At 35.2% G+C, this 24,018-nt stretch overlaps 1 protein-coding gene across 1 annotated transcript in view; it reads right to left on the reverse strand.

Moving 5' to 3' along the window:
- Nucleotides 1–24,018, reverse strand: part of DNAH5 (dynein axonemal heavy chain 5) — a 127,811-nt gene that overhangs the window by 34,333 nt on the left and 69,460 nt on the right. Inside the window, 16 exon segments of the mRNA XM_077788575.1 lie at nucleotides 1,866–2,043; nucleotides 2,255–2,369; nucleotides 3,884–4,115; nucleotides 4,694–4,961; nucleotides 6,273–6,426; nucleotides 7,283–7,413; nucleotides 9,963–10,135; nucleotides 14,223–14,418; nucleotides 16,392–16,615; nucleotides 17,237–17,450; nucleotides 18,487–18,609; nucleotides 20,115–20,249; nucleotides 20,979–21,121; nucleotides 21,587–21,610; nucleotides 21,613–21,787; nucleotides 22,197–22,373. Coding sequence (XP_077644701.1) covers nucleotides 1,866–2,043; nucleotides 2,255–2,369; nucleotides 3,884–4,115; nucleotides 4,694–4,961; nucleotides 6,273–6,426; nucleotides 7,283–7,413; nucleotides 9,963–10,135; nucleotides 14,223–14,418; nucleotides 16,392–16,615; nucleotides 17,237–17,450; nucleotides 18,487–18,609; nucleotides 20,115–20,249; nucleotides 20,979–21,121; nucleotides 21,587–21,610; nucleotides 21,613–21,787; nucleotides 22,197–22,373 — 2,662 coding nt within the window.

Consider the following 24,018-nt stretch of genomic DNA (forward strand, 5'->3'; position numbering starts at 1 on the left):
GGCAGCTGGGCACCTTGCAGCCCCCCCAGCTCTTCTCCTTCCCCACAGTGGAATTGCTGACAAAACTGCTGATGTCTCTTTCTCTCTCCCTCTCTCTCTCAAGACTCTGGGTGGAGGGGGGGGGGGGGGGGGGGGGCGCGGGAAATGGAGACATCCCAGATTTTCTCCACCCTTCCATCTGCAGTGGCCAGCCCGGTTCCAGTCCCTCCACCCTTGGGCCCACCTCAGTCAGGCCATGGGCCTTCCCCTCCCCTACCCAGCCACAGGCCAGGCAGGGGAGAGGCTGCACTGCGCGCTGACCGGAACCAAAGAGAGCGAGTTCCCCTGGGAATTCTGCTTTTAACCCCTCTGTGTTCTCAGAGGCGTGTCCACCTTCAATTGGTCAATATCCAAATTGATCTCTTCCTTCTGAGAAAAATTCTTTTTCCGTGTCAAACAACAACAATGAATGAATGAATGCATGCTGAGAATACATAGACACATTCTGCTAGATCGCTTTTTATGACAGTTTGCCTTTCCCCTTTAGACATAAGCAAAGCAATTTATTATAGAAAATTCAAAAATTTTAAGATTAAGCCCAAATACTTTTTCCCATTGAGAAGTTTTACAATAATGCCAGCTTCACTTTTTCTTGAAATCAGGTTTTCAGTTATTAGCATCCTGCATTTCTAGAAGGGCAGTATTGTTTTGGTTCAGACATTTTAGTCAAAAGTAGAAAGGAACCTTTAATAAGATACAGGTCCAGACCCAGCATACTGATACCCTTTTTATACTGCAGATGCTGACTAATTAACATTGCTTATTTTTCACTTGTCAGAATGCTTGCCCACTACCAGGTTTGCTGTTTTGCTGTTGCTAGCTCTTTAACCTTTTTTCTGTGTCTATATATCAAGGTCCTATAATACAAACCTTCTCCAGCTGTCAGATTATCCACCTTCATTTAGATTTTGGACTCTACCCTTCCAGCATCATGGCAGTCAGAGGCTATTAAGCATCTCTCACTCAAAATGAAGTCTTACATTCAGAAGAGCCATAAAAATTCTTCTACACTAGATTTTAAAGCTAATCATGCCATTCTTTAACCATCACAACAAGCCTCTCAAATGGAAAGGTATAATTTCCAGCAAATCTACATAAAACCCTTTGAGGTTTGTCTATCCTTCAGGTTTTTACTTCATACTTTTCTGTTTCTTGAGATGTGAGCTCCTTGCTAGCATCTAACAGGTGTATTTCAGATTCCACTAGTACTGCTCTCAGTAAAATGTCTTGAGGCACATCCTCCTATAAAGTCAGCTGAGCAGACAAAGATAAATATTATGCAAGATCAACAAATATTATTTTTTTATCTTAAATATATGGACATTCTATTTAAAAAGCTGTACCAGAAAAGTATGGTGAAGGAAATGAAGTCTTGATAATGCTACAATGCCTAAGAAAATATTTTTTTTTTTAAAGACAGAAAATAGTAGAGCAGAAAACTTATTGAAAATGCAATTTCTTTGTGGAAACTTAAAATAGAAGGTTTGGATATGGATGGAATTACAACTGATTTTACATGGACAGCACTTCACTCATTGCGCACATGCTGTTTAATAATAGTATCAATTTTCAGTTACTAGTCTAACCTGTGGCAAATGCTATATTCAATTACAGTTTCAAAGAAAGTTAAAAATTGCCCTTCTCTGAAAAGGGACTATTTTGGTGTTGGTACTCATGTGAAAAAGAAAAACAAAACTGAACCTAAAAAGCCTCAAAATACATATATTTATTTTCTATCAAGTGAAGAGTTATGCAATGCACCCGCAATTTTGTATTTCAGACATCCACCTTCTTAGTGGAAATGTTATACATGGTCCAAGTACTAATCTGTAAGGCTGCCTCTGCCTCTTCCAAAGCAGGTTTGGCAGCTTCCAGCTTCTGTTCAGCAATGGCTTTGTCAACTGTGATACTGTCTACAATAGTTTGGGCTTTGTCTTTCACTTTCTGAACATCACCCTTCACATTCTCAACAGCCTATGTTATTACAGTAACTTATTTCAATACCTAGAATGTAAGAAAACCCACATGCTATAGTTAAAAGTTTTTGTTGTAAAATCATATCTCTCCAATTTCAGAAAACTCAAACAACATCATTTTCTCCAAGATCCTTTCTTTCCCACAATTAACTTCATTTTAATTGATTCATCTTTTCAAAATAGAATAAATAAAAGAAGAAAAAAATCAAACAGCAATACACTTTGAAGGCTGTACATACCATGTCAGCTTTTTCATTGGCAATTTGAAGCTCCTTTTCTTTTACTTCCAGTTCTCTGCTTAGAGCAGCCACTGACTCAGAGGCCTCTTTCAATTTTTCCAGACCAGTATTTATTCTGAAGTTAAAAAACAAAATAAAAAGCATCTCATTCACTATGTAATTTACACTCTACTTTCCATCTATAGAATAAATCATATCAATCAGAGTGAACAATTGCAAGTTATGTTTTACACCAAAAATAAAACTTTGAGGGGAATTTTACATTTCTGATATCTTCAGAATCAATAAAGTGGACAATAAAGTACATTAATAAAGTTTGTGGCTTGAAATTTTACCCACCTCTGATTAAATAGTATGCCTTTATCATTGCATAAAAATCCTGTGTTATTCTAGAAATGTCACTCACTGTTCTTCTTGAGCCAATAATCAAAGAACTGAGTTCCATGCAGCAGAAAGCATTTTCTGATCGCTGAAATTCTGAAAATTATAACCAATCAATATTTCTTATTTGAAATGGAAACTCAAAAGAAACCAAGACCAAACAAAAGAGAGGAAAAGATAAATAGTATTGAGATAAGACTTCTCTGATTCAGCATTAAAATGCCCCTTCAACAGTGCTTTTTTTCTATCAGAAATTCTTCACCTGGGACCTTTCAGAAAGCTTAAAAGGCCTCTAGAGAGACTGCTGTTGCGAAGGCTATGCAGTACTTGGACAGCTGAACAAATACAGGAGAACAGACAAAGTGTAACTGCTGATGAATTCAGACAGTGCAAATAAGTTTAAGTGGAAGAAATTGGACTCAGTGAGCTAACTTGGTAAATCTGAAGGTAGAAAACAGGGCAACACCCTTCTGTTGTACAAGTCTTCACCCCTAACATAACTACAGGTTTCAAACTCAATTTGACTTTGAAGACAAAGAATGTTTCAAAGCCAAATAAACAAGTTTAAGCCTTTAAGGTTTCCAGTTCTTTTTGACAATATTTCAAAACTGAAAAGGCAGTTTTTCTTAAGGGTGATACCAACTGATGCACTGATTGCTAATTTTACATTACAGCTGGGTGCTCCTGACATGGAGATATATCAGCAAATAGATATCATTACTTTAATAAAGCATCTGGAAATAGAAATAAGTATACCAAAACCACCTTAATAATGCACGATTAAAAAGCTCAGGAGTCTAAGAAAGGCTCTGTGCTCACAAAACTACTTAGGACATCCCTTACATATTCATAACAGGAGGTTACAAGTGTCCAGTTAGGAAACAAAATTTGCCACCTGACAAATTAAATGCTATTATCAATATAATATAAAATTACATGTAGATGTCTTCTTTTACTCTTTAGAAACATATGGGTATCATTTATATTCACCCCATATTCCCTCTACCTCTATTTTTCATGCATCACTACTCTTCCCCTCTGACCCCCCAAATATATGTAGTCTTTATCTTATATGACAAGAGCAACTACAATATTTGAATAAGTTACACCTTCGCATAATTTTAGGAATTAAAAATAGCTTTTTTTTGCTGTGTGAGGAGACAAGCCATGCACTGAAATGAAGCATCTCAGAATATGCTACCTGGGGAAGAAAACTACAGAAAAACAGAAGTAACCTGAGTAATCTACCTGTTTGATAATATTTGCACTTCAGCATGCTTTTCTTTGTATGTAGTTTTATATCCCTGAATAAAAGTCAGGTAGGATTTGGGAGTCACATGTGTAGAACATCTGTAACTTGGAAAGTAATCAGAACACTTTTCTGCCACTCCATCCTGGAATGAGCCCATACACTGCACAATTTCCATCTTTGTATCAGCAGTGCAGTCCATATCAAATGAGGACAGGAAGTGTTCAGACACTTAGGAAAGAAAGAAAGCCTAAAGGTTAGTAAATATTTACAAAAACATTTTAGCTTATAAACAAGTCACTATAAAACAAGTCGACATGAAGTATCTTAGCTTTCACCCAGCTCCTGAAAACTCAGTCTTCTTTACTCTTCACAGTCAGATTCTGAATATTATTCCACACTTGTCAGTAAAAAGTACAACGAAGGATCTGTCATTCTTCATCTCCAAAGTGTGCAAATGCTTTTTCACGCTGAACCTAGCTGCTACCTACCAAGGACTGGGTAATCACAGCATTCCTCTGTATGCCCTATCACAGACATATTCATAAATAATCTCTTTCTTTAGTTTATTTGCCTTCTTTACAAATACTTTTAAGGCATCTTCACGGGGAATTTTTTTTAAACTGTGTTCAAAACCATTCCTCTGTTAGAAATATTTCAACAGCATAATAAAACAGTCTTTAAAGAAGAAAATGTCTACATCAAATATTAGAATCAATTATTTATTTTGTTAAAATTCAACACAATTACAGCTACATGACCACTGATAAGAAAATTATGTGTCTGCAAATAAAAAAACCTATACATACCTGCCACCAGAGCATCCTTAGGCCATTGGCTGAACCAATCTATAGTGCATCCAGAAATGAGAGCAGGGAACTTCAGGGCCCTATTTCAGAATTTTTCACCTACTGGTGAGAAGCAAAGAACTACGTGAAGGTTCTGATGGACTCTGACCATGAAATAGTCATACAGAGCTTCACTGGTTGGAGGTCTTTGTGGATGCTCCTTTTTGAAGGAGGGAATGAGATCACTAATGATCTCATCTACCTCATCACGTGTAAATAAGTTTGACACCTTTGGGAAGAAGGAAGATTTTTCATGCTTCTTGAGATGATCCAAAATAGAGGATACAGCATGAGGTTATTTTAATACACATTATTGTAGGAAGGGACATAAATCTCAGGCAGTGAAGTTATTAGTACCCCCCAGCTTCTTTAACAAGAAGTTTTAATGAAGTTATTCCATTAAATAGACTGAAATGTAACTTGCTGTAAATTTTAAATGCCACCCTCCAATAGCTTTCCTTCCTTATATTTATATTCTAATAACTAGTAGTAATTATTCTGAAACATAACCCTGAAATAATAAATAAGTAAATAAAATCAATAAAATCCATCAATTCTGGACATAAATTTACCATACAAAAACTAACTGTACACTAATGTGGAGTTGCGTTATTTGTATGTTTTATTATCCCTATATTATGTATCGGTTTATTCCTTTGTACCCCCATGTACAACTTGGTTTGTCCCCAGTTTTCCCGCCTTGTCCTCCCTTCCCGCCTCTCCAGTGGCTGTCCATCACCCTGGAAGAGACGCAGTCCTCCCCTTTACCCCCCCCCGGGTGCCTTGTCTATCACTCGGTGTCCCTTCCCATCCATCCAGAAGCTTCTACTCAGGGCACCGGGTGATTGGGCGAGGACCTGGGGCTCCCCCCATATCCTTCCCCCATTAGACCCCACCATATCCCCCCATCCCGGAGCCACCCCCTATCCCTATCCCCATTGGTCGTTAGATACCCCTCCCTTACAGTTTATAAGCCAGTGCAAGCACCTTGTGCTTGTTCCTGTTGGCTGGCATCGTTCTAGGATATTTGGCCCCGTTGGGCTACAATAAACTTGGACTTAGCCCCCAGCAGGATCCGCTCTTCATTTACCACCGCGAGGCTTGCTAGCGCTGCCCGGAACCCACAAAGGCACTCTCCAAACCCCAGCTGGGAGCGGCGGAGGGTGCCTCCATCGCCCGCCCTCGCCCCAGGACGAGAGCTAGCCAGGGCTGAGAACAGGGATCTGGGGCGGGAGCGCGGCACACTAATAGTAAATTTAACAGACAACTTTTTAAAACATCAGTAATATTTCTCAAGTCTCAATTTTATTTTTTTTTAAAGCTGTTCCCATGTCCCTTGAGATAGCTTCTCTTGGTCTGACCTAGGATTTTGTAGATTTTGTAGACTGCATTCATTTTTAATAATACTCTAACAACAAAAATCACTTGAGTTCTAGTTTTTGGAAGTGTAGTCTTCAACCTATAACAAAATATTCAAATAAATTATGTTATTTTACCTCAAAATTATGAATTTTAAAAAGCAGAAAATTGATCATCTTACTTCCACTGATGACAAAACATTGTTCAAGTATTCTAAGAAAGACTCATCTTTGAACTCATTGTCTGTAAAAAGAAAACAGGTGCCTTTGCCTTGCAGTCCTGCTGTTCTGTATAAGAGTTTCAGATCTTCCATCAAGTTTAAAGTGTTGTGTGATCTAAAAAAAAAAAGTTTAACAAATACTCATCTCAGTTTAAAAAAGTCTTCTGACCAAAAGGGTAAAAAAAAAAGCAAATTTAAGTTAGAAACAATGTCTTATGATAATCAACTTATGGCAAAAACATGCTTATATCAGATAGATCCTCTGATGAGACCTGTACCAAGGAACATTGCCACATGTGAACCTAAAATTTCTTCTGCAGCCAACACACCTGCAAAAGATTTAAAATAAATTCACTTTTCTAAAATGACATCTTGAGTGCCAAAATTGACCTGTACTACAGACAGTTGGAAAGGTATTCATTCTGAGGCATTCAGAGAAGGATTTATAATTTATTTTTTATCTTTTGTGAGTGATTTCAAAAGAAACCACATTGGGTTGAACAATATGAAATAAGGCAAAAATGTACTTGGTAAAGGTTGTCAAAATTCTGATATATATGTAAGATCTACCAAATTAGATGGTAGGGACAAAGATTCAACATCCTCAGATGACAGCATTTCAAATATTACAAGATTAATTCATAACGACCTTTTGGATAGATAACCACCTAAATATATTTTCAGTACCATTTAATGTACTGTGTATAAAGACTCAAAGATAACTTGACACCACTAATATTCTCTCTCATTCTGTGAAAGACACAAAATAATTTCCTAGTCCAAAGGTAGTAAAAATTCACAATTATTTTAGAAAATCAAGCAAATCTAGTAAGTTTCAAAGGATTTTAATGTCCTTCCACTCTATGTGACAGTGATCAGACTATGTTTAGCAGAGAATGTGAGACTGTTTTATCTATAGGAAAACTTAAAACACAAAGTACTTTTTTAGTTAAATTTCAGGTAATTCTCACTTTGTCAACATTATCTGGAAAGTGTCATACCCAGCTATGAAGGATGTCAGTCTTGTCAAGCTCTGCTTTCCTGAGCTGCCAACTCCAACTAAGAGAGCATATCCACGAGGAGTGTGAATCATACGAGAAATCTGTGTAATATACCAGCCATTTATTGCTACAACGTGTAAGAGTCACGCATCCAAAAATTCTATGCTACTCCATTAATAAAGTTATATTAGAAATTAAGAACAAATGAAAATTTTAAGGTTTGATTAAGGGATTCTATATTACTATGAATATATTCAATGAACATTTGTACTTTGCAATATTTACTGTTGACCTGTCAAATATTATAGCAACCATTTGATTCCATCACTGTGTATGTTCAGTTATAAGTAGAATTACATGTCCCACAAAGTACAAGCAAATCTCAACTGTGATTTCTTGGCAATGTGCTATCACAGCATGACGGATTATCAAAATTGGGAAGGCAATAATAATTTCCCCAATACCATGACTTCTGGATAGCTTTGGTAAGACTCATCTCACCAAGTCTTTTCATTGTGACCCAAAACATATGTCCCAGGCATGTTAAATTTGGGACAGAGTCTTCACTATTCTCTGCAGCAGGTAATAATACTGCCTTTATGATGAAATTTGTTATGCTTCTCATTTACTTGACTGAAAATATGCACAGTATCAAGTATGAATATTTGATCATAGTGAAACATCTCCCAATTCGATCTACATTTCTTTCCCACTTCATTATTTATCTTTTAAATCAAAAGGCAGTAGCTTCCTACTTCTCCACATTTCCCTTCAATTCAGGACTGTGCAATGTAAATAAACAGACCCTTTAGAATTCAGAGAAAAAAAAAAAAAAAAATCAGCATTAACTGTGAACTGAATACAGCACTTGTCCTACTGCCCAGAGCCAAAAAGCAATGCCATGAAACATGACAGCCCATCAGTTGCAAGTGGACAGACCTTCACTGCACCCAGAAGAGCCTACACTAATATCCAGAGCAGCACAGAGCCAATTCTCTCTCAAAGACACAATAATACCAGCCAGCTGGTTAGCAGCTGGTCTCCTCCATATAAGCAATGATGCATGGGATTGGCTTCCATTCTCTTTATTATCTTGAACAGTTATTTGATGACTCCAGAATTCCAACATGTCAATAAACAGCTCTGGACACTTATTTGCTTGCCCCTCCTCTAAGTGACTTCTTTCTAAGCTATTAAAAATAGTCATGTCAATTTCCCCTAATTTTAAACCTATTTATTTTACATATTGAATGTAATGTATTTATTATTTTCCATAGGTTAATGTTTCATAAGAAAGATAAAATCAATGATGAAGGTTTACTCTAAGCTTTATTATTTAACCAGAGAAAGAAAAATTAATTTGCACAACACCCTTGCAATATCACTGAACATTTCAATAGTGGCTATTAGATCTGTTCCAGGCAGAAGCTCACAAGCTGTTAATTGGAAACTTTGTCCTCTATTTAAGATATCACTCAGCTTTAACTCATTCAAGTCATATTACGTCAGTTCATATTAGGCATTACTTCCACTGTGCCTATCTCACTTTCTCTTTGAAGCTGTCTCAGGTCTACACAGTTGTTCCTGTTTTCAAGAATTTAGAATCATAGAAACACTTTTTATCCAAGCAAAGCATTTTGTATAAAGCATAAAATTATCATTTTATCCAAGCAAATACTAATAACATATTTCAGGTATTCACCATCTAGCTATCCAAAGAAGATATTCCTGATGACAGGTGGCTGTTCAGTGAAAAAAAATTATTACATCCAAAATTCTTATAGTTTTTCCTGGAAATAAATGAGAAACTTATTGGGAAGTGTAATGATTATTTATAATTCTTCTAAAGAATTCCAGAGCAGAACATCATTAATTTTGCAGTGAACTTAGAAAGAAAGAGACTAATTTTGTGAAATAACAAGAATTCACCCAAAATTTTTGAAAACTGCAGATGCAATGTGTTTTTCAATTATAATTACATTTAAATTGTTTTGATATTCAATATTGTATTTGTGAGGATGATGCAATTACATATTTAGTTCTTCATAATTTTTAAAAATTACTGAAAACCTTGGTATTCAACTTAGACAATAGGGTTTCTAGTGTTAAAAAAAAAAAAAGGCTCTCCTTTGTATGAGGCCTATTCTGTGTGAACAATCTTATCAAGCTGTGCTGTGGTCAATGTTATGGTCAGCTTCAATCCATATTCAAAAGAACTTTAAATCGAGTGAGCATACTGTGGATCTACAGAAGAATTTTGGACTGCATTAATTCGTACTCTGCTGTGCATACTCCTTCAGAAGCAAACAATTATGTCTTAACCTGAATTTCATTTGACTCATTCCAAAGACAGGAAGGGTTCCCAGAAGAATTAAGAAGAAGGAAGGTTGAAATAGAATTAGAATAGCTAGCACCATGATACAACCAAACACAAAAGATAGGTATAAAAGAATAGTTCCATGTGGTGCATTTTCTGAAAAGTTTTTAATAGGTTTTAATACCTAGTCAAAGTATGACAGATCAAATATTTGATAGCAATAAATTAGTTGCTGCAGTTTCAGAAGTAATTTACCTTGATTCATGCATACCTCTACTCAAAGGAGATGTAGGCAAGTGAACAACAACAAATGACAATCCAGCAAGACTGTACCTTGACTAAATGAACCATAGCATCCTCAAATAAAACCATGTCCATTCCAGTACCGTGAACATTCTCATTGTATGTATATAAAAAATTATTTAAACTATTCCGTAGCTGATGAAATGAGGAGATTGGTTCATAGACTTTGGGAATATCTAAATTATATTCCTCTGGTTTCTCATCTAGAACAAAAAGCAAGCAATAAAATCTTAGCAGTTTAAATAATTGACAAAGGTTCGATGAGGGGGTAAGTGAAGATAACTAGAAGTTTCACCACCCAGAAACAGATTTAATATACATAATATTATATGTTAGATGTACATATGAGAGTGCTGAGTACACCCTACCTGTAAGATATGGCAATTTCAGCAACACCATTTTTAAAGACAAAACGAGAAAAAAAAATTAATTGCCTTCTTTCTTTTTATCTGAAACTTGAATGATGAAAAATGATACTTGTTTAAGTGCTAGGGAAAAAAGTAGCACTAGAGAATGAAGGTAAATAAATACTGCAGTTAAAAATTGCAAATAATTTTTCTGTAAAAGAAAAACAGTCTAAATTGATTAAATAATTGCACTAGAAAAAACATACTCTTGAAATTACTAACTTCCACAACAAAAAATATATTCACTGTGAATTAGCATACATTTGTTTCCTCAGGTGATATGAAAGGCACAAGTCAACTCTCAAAGAAAGGAGGTAACAGTGCTGTTGTCTCATTCATAGCCTTAATCATGCTGAAAGGTGACATGCCCTGATTAATAAGAATTCTTACAGCAAATAAAATTGCAGAAAAGTTGAGGTCGGCAGGGAACTCTGAAGGTCATTTTGTCCAACCCCTTGCTCAAGATAGGCCTTGAACAACCTAGAGCTGGTTTCCAAAGACCATGCTCACGTGTCTTACAAATACCTCCAAAGACAGATTCCACAACATTTCTAGACAACCTGCACCAGACTGTCACAGTAAAAAAAAAAAAAAAAAAGATTACTGATGTTCATGTTCTTAGACAGATTTCATCCACTATATCTATGTCTTTCTTGTATTGGGGAGCCCAGACTCAGACACAGCACTCCAAGTGCTGAAAAAGGGAAAGGACCACCTCCCTTGGCCTGCTGGCTACATTTCTTCTAACGCAGCTCAGGATGTCAATAGTTTTTTCTTCCTGCAAGGGTACACTACTGGCTCACGTTCAGACTGGTGTCAACCAGCACCTCCAGGTCCATTTCTCCAAAGCTGACTTGCAGATGTGTGGCCACCAGTGTATACTGGTGTGTGGGACCTTTCCTCCCCAGGTCCAGACCTTTTCTCTTCCCTTTGTTGAACCTTATGGAGTTCCAGTTAAGGTCCATCTGGGAGCCAGCACAACCTCTGGCATATCAACCACTCCTCCTAGTTTTGTTTCATCTGGGAACTAGCTTGAAGGTGCATTCTGCCCCATCACCCAGACTACTAATGACAATGTTGAGAATAACTGGACTCTGTGCTGACCCCTGGGAAGCACCATTAATTACTGGTCTCCAATTAAACTTTGAACCTGATCAACACTCTCTGGGCTTGACTATTCAGCAATTTTCAATCCATTTCACTTCTCATCCAGACCATATGTCATTAATAAATGACTGACAAAACTCATTGAAACAGTGCCAGCAGGCAGACAACAGGGGGGTTTTGGTTGCTGGTTTGGATATCCTCAAAAATAATACTAGTACAAGTTTGATCTTATTTACATACATTTAGCTCAGTTAGTTTCAGGATTTCATGATCTGTATATGCTACAGTATGTATTTTTCCAGTTATCCTAGATCAATCGGTTTTGCTAAGCCTCTCCAAACTTGCTGAAGAAATATATAATTCAGAACATTATCTCTAATTAGTAGAATTAAAATCAATTCAATAAGTCATCCCAGTAAAATAAGTATTTCCCTAAGGCTTAGTAAAGCACTAGTAGCTAGTGTGAAGGTTAGGAATAGAACGATGGGGAAAAAACTCCAACCCCCCAATAAACTCTACTGTATTTAGAATAGTGTCAGTAACTTTTTTCTTGTTTCAATTTTTTTCTCTATTTCCTTTCCATTGCACCATTCTAATGCTCATGCAGTTTCAAAGGAAAAAAACAACACAAAAACAATAATGAAACTAAAACCCAAAAATACATATTCAAAAACATAGTTTAAGAAACTCACATTTTGACACAGAACCTACTCTCTCAATATATTATTAATTCTCTTTCAGCTGTCCTTTATATTGCGTATTTTGTTTGTCACCTTAATTTCATAATTTTTAGCTCTATATTGCTTCTGCATATGAACACGTCTCTAGATTAAAACTTAATTAAATCAATTCACTTTTTATTTTAACCTGTAAAAGCACTGGTTAAACAAAAGGAGTATTCCAGGTGAAAATAAATTTCTTACAAGTTGAATAAGACATTTAAACAAATTAGGAGCTAAGAAACTAATAAGAAATACATCAAGGAGTTAAACTGCAGTGATATTTTTACAGTTTTGAAACATTTAAAAATAAACATATCACCTTAATTCTGTTCCTACAGTTTCATTATTAATGTCCAAGGACAGTATAATCAAGTACAAAACCTAAGAAAAGGCAGACTCTTCCACTATTTAGAGAGGCAGCTAGCAAAATGTATTATTTTAAATCTTGCTCAGTCTCAAGATTCATAATCACAAATACTAAATAACAATGACAAAACCAACTGATAAAAATACCTTTGAATAGATGAAGGGTCTTGAGATCACTAGCACCACTAACAATTCCTTTGAAGCTAAGATCTAAAAGTTGACTAAGATTTAAATCATTGTGTATTTCTCTCAGGGACAAACACATTGTACTTTTACAACCCAGAGACAAAAAGATTATGTAATACCAGTAAACATATTACTAATTTGAGCATAGGGCTCTGAAGTCAATGTCAGACATCATTCTTTATGTATTTAAGAGCTCAGAAATCAAGGTCCTGCTCTCACACTTCCATCATAATGGGAAATACAAAATGCCATTATAGGGACAAATAAAACAAAATTACACTTGTTATTCTTTTCATTTAAAGCCAAAAACAGAAAGGGGGTTCTCAAGGCTCAGGATTTAGGTTAGGTCCCAAAATCTATTAAGGGCCAAATACAGCCTTTCTATATGAGAGTCTCCTGCTTTCTATTTAGATGAAGTTTCATGCTAAAAGGCATATTACAGGACAGATACATTTAATCTGTCACCAAGAAGGCCAATAATTTTGAGAAATACATTTATTATTTTATATTTCTTTTTCAGTTCAATATGATGATTTCTAGTGTGGGCTTAAATTTTTGTACTAAAGATCACTCTTCATCCTTTCAGTATGCATTCTGACTTACTTTTCAGTCATCTTTATACTGATAAAAATTAGCAAGTTATTTCCTTTCTTACACCAGTTTACTTTTACTTCTCTTTGATTCCTTCTAATGAAATATATCTTATCCTTTATTCCCTTTTGTCACTGCCTTTTGTCTACTCTAAATTGTTCAAGGAAAGGTTCAAATAGCATTGGCCATTCATGCCAGTCTCTTATTGCCTCCACTCTCCGTCGTTGCAGTGATACCAACATAGATAATAGAATCATCCAATGGCCTTCTCCTAAACACAAGTAACTGTTTTCTATTCTTTTGCAACAATTGATAAATATTCCCAGGTCAATTAGGGAGGTCAGTGTCACCCTGTTTTTGTTTGAAAGACAAAAAGGAATTGCTGAAAGTCAAATGGGTTTTTTAAGAGGTGTAACTAGCATTAGGGAAAATTTGAATTAATAGTCATTTGTTACAAAATCATGTAACAGTTATTTCCTAAAGACTATTGGATTAGCCCAGAGACAGTAATTTTTTATCAGATTTTTAGGACATGTTACCTACATTGCTATCCTTTATCTAGTACTGCAACGCCACCATTTCAAGGTATTTCTAACACATTTCCATTATCATTTTGGAATAAAGATTCGTGAAGACTATTTGGCTCTTCTTTCTGCCACACCAATTTAAATGAAAGCAAGGCTCTCTTACACAGGCAACCTGAATATCAATACAGACTTAGAAATCTCATTATAATAAAAATGTGCCACAGTTGGTAACGTAGACTACCTTCAAAGCCACTGAACAAAACAGACACTTTTGATGCATACACTTAGTATGAGATTTTAAAACATATTTTTCTTAATATCTATGATTATCATATCTCCTTGCCTATTCCAATCATTTCCATGATTATTAAAGTCAATCTTTACCCATTCTTGCAGGTGCATCCCTTAAGAAGTCAACAAAGAATGCATCTGCTTCATGATGCAGCAAAGCTTTTGGATCTTCAAATTCCTCCTCAATGAGTTTTGCCACAGCTGTGTGAAACCAATTAGCATCTTCTGAGGTTGTGAAACGATCAGCAATATCACATTTGCATTCATGCTTCCACAGTTTTATCAGCACCTACGTAACAAAAAAAAAAAAAGAAAAAAAAGGGGAGGGGAGACATTTCACAGAATCACAGAAGGAGAATGGGCCAGTCTGGAAGGGACTGCAGTGGATTATCCTCCCTGCTCAAGCGGGGTCACCCTAGAGCACATGGCACAGAATTGCATCCAGATGGTTCTTGAATATCTCCAGTGAAGAAAACTCCACAACCTCTCTGGGCAACCTGTTCCAAGGCTCCATCACCCTCCCAGTAAAGAAGTTCTTCCTCATGTTCAGGTGTGAATCAGTTTCTGGCTCTTGTCCCATTGCTTGGCACCACTGAGCAGAGCCTGGCTCTGTCCTCCTGATGGTCTTCCTTTAGATGCTGGCAGCCGTTGATGAGGTCTTCCCTCAGTCTTCTCATTTTGAGGCTGAACAGACCCAGCTCCCTCAGTCCCCAGAGATGCCCCAGTCCCTTAACTGTCTTTGTAGCTCTCTGCTGGACATGCTCTAGGAGTTCTATGTCTCTCTTGTACTGAAGACCTCATTTGGCTTGCAAAAACACTAAACCAACTTTAAAGCTTTACTTTCATTTCTTAATTTAAAAATAACATTAATATTAAAAAAGAAATAGTATTTGTGGGGGTTCTTTAGAAGAGATACCTTGAGCTTCTTATTCTGGCCAATAGCAATTTAAGATTATATTCAGTTACCTATGGAAGAAGCCTTAATCTATCATTCCAAAATGAAGTGTATGAAGATTTTTTTCCCTCAGCCCTGAAACCATATCCATACCAGTTAATATGTTTATGTATTGATAAAACACTTTTCTAACTGGCCATTACAGAGAAGGTGGGTGAAAATATAAGCATTATGGCATGAAGAATTTCATGCCAAACACAGATATCACTCCCTATGCTACAGCCAAAATAGTTAGAGAAAAACAACAAAGAAAAAATGTTTAAGTGTTTATATTATCCCTTCTCCAAATTCAATATACCTTTAAAGTCTCTCCATTTGGTCACAGGATGAAGAAGAACCTGTCAGGCTGTCAATACCAGCAGCACTGATTTTAATCCTATACTATTACCTTACAATACTAGAAAAAATTCCAGATACTTCTTGAAGACCTTTTGTTCAGCCTACAGCACTTTGTACAATTGATACATACGATGTCAAGTCTCAGAACTAATATGTAAATTTATATTATAGTATTTTGACCAATAGTATTATAGTATTTGGGTTTTTACACTTCAAAACACATTAAGTGTGTATATACAATACATAAGTGCTCCATGTTTTTTGCTGCAGAAATTAAAATCCATTCTGAATTTTAAATTTTAGATGCAGTAGAATTCAGGAGCTTATTCAACAGAGATGCACATTGTACGTAAAGCTATTATATAACCCAAATATTTAACAAATTTTCCATATTTACCATAAACATTGCTTTTTCAGCCCTAAATGTTTCAGAGCTTAAAATTCTAAATGGCTTTTCCTTAAAACAATTAAAAGAGAAATTGTGTTTTACTGTAAGAAACATGGATTATGGAAAAAAAAGTACTAGTAATACTTGTCACTACTTCTTTTTAAAACATAAGCCAGAAACCATTTGTTAGACAGAAATTAGGCAGTGACTGAAAGTCTCAAGATACTAATGGAGAGGAGGAACTATTCAATTTTTTAATCAATATATAAGTATTTTCATTGGATTAAAGTGAGTTCATTGCTTCTCACTTATTTTCTCACTTCTTTCAAATAAACTAGCATTTGTCAGTAATAGGAAAAGGAGATAGGAGCAAACCGTTATGACAAAATAAATGAGTTTTTTCATTGTTTTGAAACAAACTTGTCATTTCAGTTGGTGCTATAAAAGCTGGACTGGAACACCTTTGCCCCAAAAAAACCACTAAGGTTGCATTTTTTTAAAGCAAATTCAAATGCCAAGATAGACTCTCATCCCCTTTTCTATATTAATTATAATAAGGTCACTGATGTGCTACACTTACCTGCGGTTCATTGATCACTTCCAATGTAGCATTCAGCATTCCTTGCCAAATCCTCGAGAGGTCTCGAAGGTTGAAGACATAATGAAACTTGGCTGGTGTGGTCAACATTTTTAGTTTGGTAATCTGCCACAGTCTGCGTGTCAATGGAACCAATTTGGCTACTGTTTCCTTCACATCATCTGAAAATCCCCGCTCACTACAGTAATGTCCTTCTCCAATTACACCTGTGGAAAGAAAGATTGCCAAATCAAAGGTACGTTAGTGCAACACCAAGAGCAATGATTATCTGAAGCTTCTGTTTCTTCTTTTTTCCAATCCCAAGAAACTTTCCAGATTTGTTAAAATGGCTTTCTAGTGTTTATTCAAATTTTGATTCAGCCATTCTTAACACCATTCTGCCACTTACTCAGTGGTTATTTTAGCTTTTAATTAACAGCATGTTAAAATGTTCTTTTTCTCACAAAATAGTTTCCACAGGCCTTGAATAATTAATCTCCTGAAATCAGTATGACCCATTCTTTGTGAAAGCCTAGTCTTTAGTAACTTATTCTTAGCAGCAGCAGCACCTGAGCTACTGTCCAGCATTGTCACTAAAACAATACCTTCATGTCATTCTTATTAAATATGAGCATACCAAGAGTTTCAGACACATGACTGAACCTAAAAAATTTACAGACTGATGACATTGCAGGTGGGGAGTGATTACTAAAGGAAAATGTGCTGATAAACAAGTCAGAGGGGAACTAAGCCTCAATTTTAACAATAATGTGTACCAATAGAATGATAAGGGAAAATCAACTATTATTTTAAAAAATGAGATGGATATAAAGCTAATTTCCCTTTACCAAAAATTTTGTCAATGGAAGAATTGGAAGGCAGAGTACAGTTGAACACTGAAAATTGTCTCTTCAGCCTCTGTGGAATATCATTGCAACCTCCCCCAGGGTGGATCATGGCAGCCAAAAACTGAATGTCCATGATGTTGGTAAATTCCCCGGGTTTTTCCAGGTTATACAGTCCTTTCTGTTCCATCAGTTGCCTAACTATCTCATTAGTGACCTGTAAAAAAACAGGTTTTGTATAAGACAATATTATACATACAAGTGAATGAAATGCAAAACATACTTACTATGTTTGAAATACCTAAGAAAGAGTATAACACTATCTTGTTCCCTAAACTTCTGCTTATTTGCTTCAGGATAAAGCTGCACTGCAAATAAGCACATTTGATAAAATCAAAGGATAAAAATCATGGGACTAGAAGGGTACCCCCATTTAGAACTAATCATTCATACAACAATTTGCTCTCATTTGAATGCTGCATGATTTCCATTGCTCTTGGAAATACTTCTCTTTTAAAACAAAATTTCCAGTTTTTCTAGTCAAGCCCAAAATAATGCATCTTTGCATCTTTTTTCAATCAAGCCCAAACTAATGTATCATGTTGCAAATGATACAAAATATTTGTATGAAGTTGGATATATAACAATATCAAGCATGGTTTTCAATTTGAAATAATAGAACTACTTCCATACAAAAGCATGCAAGATCCTTTTCTCTAGCTATAAAGGGATACCCTACATTTCTGTTTGACAAGATGAAAACACCACACAGAGAATACATCCTATAGCTATGTACCTATAGAAATTCTAACATTAGTTTCCAAACCAATGTGCTTCAGAATAACTTTGTCAATATACAAAAAGATTACTTCCATTTTGTCTGAAGCAGAGAAGACATGTCTTACCTCTCAGGTTTCACAGTATTTCAATTATTGCCCACAAGGTCAGTTCACTATCACGATTTGTGTGCCAAAGACTTCTTATTTTTAATTGTGAGTGTTGTTAAAAAACATTATTAAAATTATACAGGCACGTTCTAGGGAGCACTCAAACTTCTTCTTGCTGTCAGCATATTTATTTTCAATTAATTCTTGACAAATTAATGCAGATGGGTTCTTTAAAAAGACTGTTTAAAATTAAAGTACTACATATCAAGTTCACCCTATTCTGAATGACTGAGAAGCCAATTTTACAGTGTAGCATAAAAGCAAAGAAAACCTTTTGTCTTTTTTTTTCTTCTTCCACAAACTAACCTGATCTCCCCATTCATTGATTATGGGCATGTTCACATGATCAATGAAGACTGTCATCATTTTGCCTGCAGGTGGACCATAAGTTGTGCCCATGCACTTATCCACATAACTTTCTATTGTACGCTGTTAAAAAGCAATTAGCAGCATAGTTACAAAGGTCACTTCATTTCATACATGATTCAATCACTTAAACACATTGATGGTTCTGTTACATAGAATTTTACTAAGTGAGGTTTAGACAAGGCATTTGCTGGAGGTAATTGCACTAGTTCAACTAGAATGTCTGAAATCTCAAGGTATACAGCACTAGTCTGGTGTCTACAGTAGGCAACCATGCCTAACACTTTCATAAACCTGAATAGGTTTCAAACTTTTCATTTTATTAATTTATCAGCAAAACTGATGATTGCTAGCAATAAAGATCAAATTGAAGATGTAATTCTGGAACACCTTTCTAGGAGGTATCAATGGACTTCATAAAAGCATATATTTCTAATAAACTCACATATATAAATACACTTGATGAGAAAATTTTGCCTAATGGTAGACCTGCCTCTACTGTTCTTCTTGTCATCTTTCCATTTCTATGTTCTTCTTAAGGTCCAGATTTTATTTAGTCTATCCTAAGTGAAAATTCACTTAACCATACATAATTATTCTTCAGTATAAACCTAAATATCTGCATTCTTACACTATGCTTGGGCTCCAGTCTTACACAACTGGCATCAGTTAGACGAAGATTTTAAGAAGCTAGAGTAATTTTAAAGCATGTGTCATAACAGAATATTTTGATCTCGATTGTTAACAGAGAATTGACTTAGTCTTGTACATCTATTTCAGATGTCCTGATCATCACAATCTCACCTATCACAAATTAAATCTACATTTATTTTATAAAAATATGTTACTTTTTGTTTATAGCCCAGTGAATAGAAGAAAAAAAATCCAAAGGAAATTTAGACCAAAACTACTTGTTTGTATACTATATAACATGTTAGTAGTTTCTACTATGCTATACAGGCAAATGATAGCTGATTCATCAAGCTTATACACCGCACTTACAGTGCAGACAGTGCTTTGGCATGGCATACAAGACTGCATTAAAAATATTCCACAAATACATTGCCAGGAGGTTAAAGACACTTGAAATAATTCAAATTAGTTTGGTAGAAATTCTGGACAGGCAGTACAGTTTGGGATTTAAGCATTCATAATTGTATGTAGAGCAGCTCCACTGCATGTGTTACTTTTTTAATGAGTAATTGTAATGACATTAAATTGTAGACAGCACACTTTTAATGACAGATTGTTGTGGGTACCACTTATTTTACCCATGGTGTTTAGTGAAATCTAACAGCTCTTCCCAGTTAGTGAGAACAGACACAATTGACACAAAAACATAAAATGATGAAGACAATAATAGACATGTTATTGTAAAAGTCCAAGAACAGCTCAAAAGCTACTGAAAAAGTTGAAAGGAACTATTTTTTTACAGAAGTCTTAAATCATGCATTAGAACACTTGGGAGCATTTGAACAGGTGCTTTTTTATTGTTTAGAATTACTTTCAGAAGCATCCTCCTGGCAAATCAGACTTTTCTTGTATGAGAAGATTAATCAGTACTATACCTGAAAAATGAATGGGGTCGTTGCAGATGAAAAACTCAAATTCTTAGTTATGTGCCTTTCAGAGTTATATTTTGATGTAAGACCTTTGATTATAACAGTCTTCGCAGTTCCTTGCTCACCAATTAGTAGGACAGCCTAGACAAAGACAACATCGAAATAAGATGAAACAAGAGCTGTGTGTCTTGGCAAAGGCTCAACAGTCCCATTTAGCTTTTAAACAGAAAATAAACTAGAAAAAATATGTAAAGTGAATGCTTCAGAAGAGATATGTAGAAGTAAAATAGTTAATGTTTCATAGATTTTTGCAGGCCTGACAAGTTAAAAATATTTGCTGTTAATGGTCATGTCATCCAGTACAGTCACACTAAAAAGGAAATGAGTTAATTATTTGAAAAAGGGCTTAATCATCTAGAGATTCAGTATCTGTGAAATTTCAATTGCTTATGTGACACAGTTTTGGTGAAGAATAGGGTTTCATAACCTAAAGCTACATAAATTCTGTAACTGCCCCATGCTGGCAGAGTTCAATCAGCAGAGTCAGATATGAGCCTCCTGACCTATGTGCTTCTCCCTTCATCAGTACATGAAAAAATTTGTTCCATTCTGACCTGATCTCAACATAATTACAATTATTTCCACTACAGAATGAAGAGGTGAGAACAAGACAAAAAAGTCTGGAAGTAGTGACTATTCAAGAGTTCAAGCACATTTGCATGAAAGTAGCTTCTGGAAACACTATCTTATATCTTAAAAAAAAAAAAAAATAAGTCTTTCCTTTTCAATAACATAATATTTCACTGCTAATCAAAACTTTTCTCATGTGTTCTGTTGGCAGTGCTTTGATATGAATTATAAAAAAAGTACCTTGCCCTGTTTTGCTATGGTTCCAATAAGGAAATCCATTCTCACATTGTCAACATTACGCACAAGAATTGAGTCATACTCTGGGGTACCACTAGTGGGATATGCATATTCTTCAACATGTGTATTCCAGTGCATCCATGTACGTAATAAGAAAGAAATTAATTTCATATTTTAGAAATACTAGGCATCATCACTTTGTTTATTTTCCATTCAGTTCACTCATCTGTCTATGCTTCTGTCTCACGTACAGAAGTCCCTCTCTGTGTATCCAGAATAAAATTCATAGAATCATATAATCATAGAATCCCTCAAGTGTATCTAAGAGGCTTACTCGTCTTTTCTACATAAATTATGACAACAACAAGGATTATGTGTTCACCACAAAGTCCATGCAGCTTTTGTGGTAATATATCCACATTCTGACTTTTCCCTGGAAACAGGGAAAACGCTAAACACAACAACACCAGTAAAGTATAGCCATAAAACTTGCTAAGGGACACAAAAGAAGAAAAGCTATAAAATACTTCTGGATTAATTCTCTATTAAAAAAGCACAATTATAAAATAACTTTTTAATTTTACCCCATATCACCCTGCTGAGTTACTAACCATCAGATGCCGCATAATAGTCATTGTATCTTCACTAGCTTCTGGGATACAAGGAAGATCAAGCTTTACTGTTGTGTGTTTTCAAAGCCAGTATTCCATTTTGCACCTGTCCTCCAGCTCTAACAATGCTCCTATGCTCCACATGAGAGAGAACATATACAGCCTTTCCAAATATTTTGGAGTCAGTTCCCCACCTTGCTCCTGAAGTATTGAGTTAGGTTTTAATTTTCAACAGCCTGAAAACTCTACTTGATAATCATTAGTAACATGAGGTTAGAAGTCTTCAGTTGCATATAAATTTAGAGACGTCTTCAATGATCAGACAGAATCAATATAAACTGATAACAAATCACCCAAAAGTAAAAAAAGAACTGTCAATGCATGCTCCATGTGCTTAACATAAACCAGTGCTTAACATCAAATCCAAATGTAAAACTGTGAAAGAGATCACATCCCAGCTATTATTTTCTAAAGAAACAGAAGGCATTCCATATTAACCTGCATCTCCTTTGACATTCTAAGTCATTAAAGAATCTCTCTTCATAAAACTTTTTTACTTAAAATTATCTACAATATGTTAAGTATATGGAAAAACATTCACACTACCTACCTTAGGTGGGATAAGGCCTTGCAGCATATTAATGCTCTGCATAATCACAAAGGCTTCCAACATCTCAGTCTCACAATAAAGAGACTGAATGCTGAAGCGGTACAAGTCTGGGAATGATGAAGAATACAGCTGACGTAGAATTTCAGCCTCTTGAAAAGAACATTTTTTCAAAAATCCCTGTTGTAAAGCATAAATTTAGTTCCCAAAGCAAGTCTCAATGAATTAAAGTACAGTAATTCAAAAGGCTCAGGAAGTGTGGAATATTGATTTTTTGGGGGCAGAATGGAAGAAGGGGGAGGAAGGGAGGGAGTTAAGTTTTAATTAAGTTAAGGGTTTAATTAACAGAGGATCAAATTTTACCGAAGTATTCATAATTCCTACTGGATGTTAAATATGAAGAGAATGGAAAAGAAAAAACTGTGTTTAACAGCACAAAAATAATTATTTTCAAATATTTTTTAATCACAACAGTTGTGAAAGGTATCCAAAAACTCTGCAAAGAAACCAAACAATATGTACTGAACACAAATTTGTTTTATTCTACACCTTATTTCTAATGGGGAGGAGGATAACCTGAAAGATCTGGCAGATACACAAAAAAAAATCAAGACATCGGGGGGAGGTCTGCTGGTGTGTTTAGCATTCTTTTGTGTATCTCAGTATTTGTAATGATGGATAAACAAAACCTAAATAAACTACCCATTTCTTAAGATCATAGAAGAGGATTCATTCTTTGATGCCTTTAATTCAAAGTAATAACATGATTCTTGGTGTTACCTTGAAGTTTTCTCTCATCTGCAGGGTAGAATACTTCTCATTTACATCCCATAAATTTACTTCCTACATAAAATACAATCACCAGCAAAAACCCCCAAAACTCAAAACAAAATTTTGAATGAATTGAAATCAAATACATTTGCTTTAAACATAGAATGCTTTTCTCTTGTGAAAGTAGTTAAAGCTGGAGTAGGCTTCTCAGTGAGCTCCTGAAGTCTCCATCTCAGAACTCAACAGGACACAGACTTCAGCAAACTCCTCTAGATTGACTTGACTAATGTTGTATTCAATATTATTTCTAGAGGTTCTTTCCAAACTCAACTATATTGTGCTTCTATTATCCGTTCAGCTACATTCATAATATTTTTAAATTATACATTGACTTCCCAAAGTAAATAAATTTTGAGACTGATTATAAATAAGGATATTTATGAAAAACCTTTCTAAAATGGGTAGGTGGAAAACAAAGTGATGAAAATTAAAATACAGAAGTGTTTAAAATAGATATCCAAAATTCACTGATTGTTCAAAAAATATTAGGGGTTAGTAGAAAAGCTGATAAGATGTGTTTGCTTTAGAGAAGGTTGACGAGTAATGGATCAAATACCTTTGATCTCTTTGCATAAACTGCTTAAGAAGCATATTACATGAAAACAGCAACATGAACTTGAGAACTATTTCACTGAACTTGGAAGTTGCATATGTCATAATAATGTATCCAAGGAGGCAGCTATATTTATTTGTTTGCAAATGGTAAGGATTGAAAATAAAAATATATACAACAACTTCCTGAGTTATCCATATTTGTCATTAATCATGTTTTAAAGTTCCTCTGAAATATCAATGAGTACTGTTTCATTCATCATCTGAGAATCAGCAAGGTTAACATCTACCCTGACCTGTTGGAATATGAAGTGTATTGTATTAAAAAATAGATTTCAAGGGAGGTATACTGAAAAAGCCATCAAGACATTTTATCTATGATGCAAGACCAAACCAAAAACCCAAAGAAATGCTATTGGAACAAATTATAAATAACAATAGC

This window comes from Lonchura striata, chromosome 1, assembly GCF_046129695.1.
Source record: "Lonchura striata isolate bLonStr1 chromosome 1, bLonStr1.mat, whole genome shotgun sequence".
Taxonomy (NCBI): domain Eukaryota; kingdom Metazoa; phylum Chordata; class Aves; order Passeriformes; family Estrildidae; genus Lonchura; species Lonchura striata.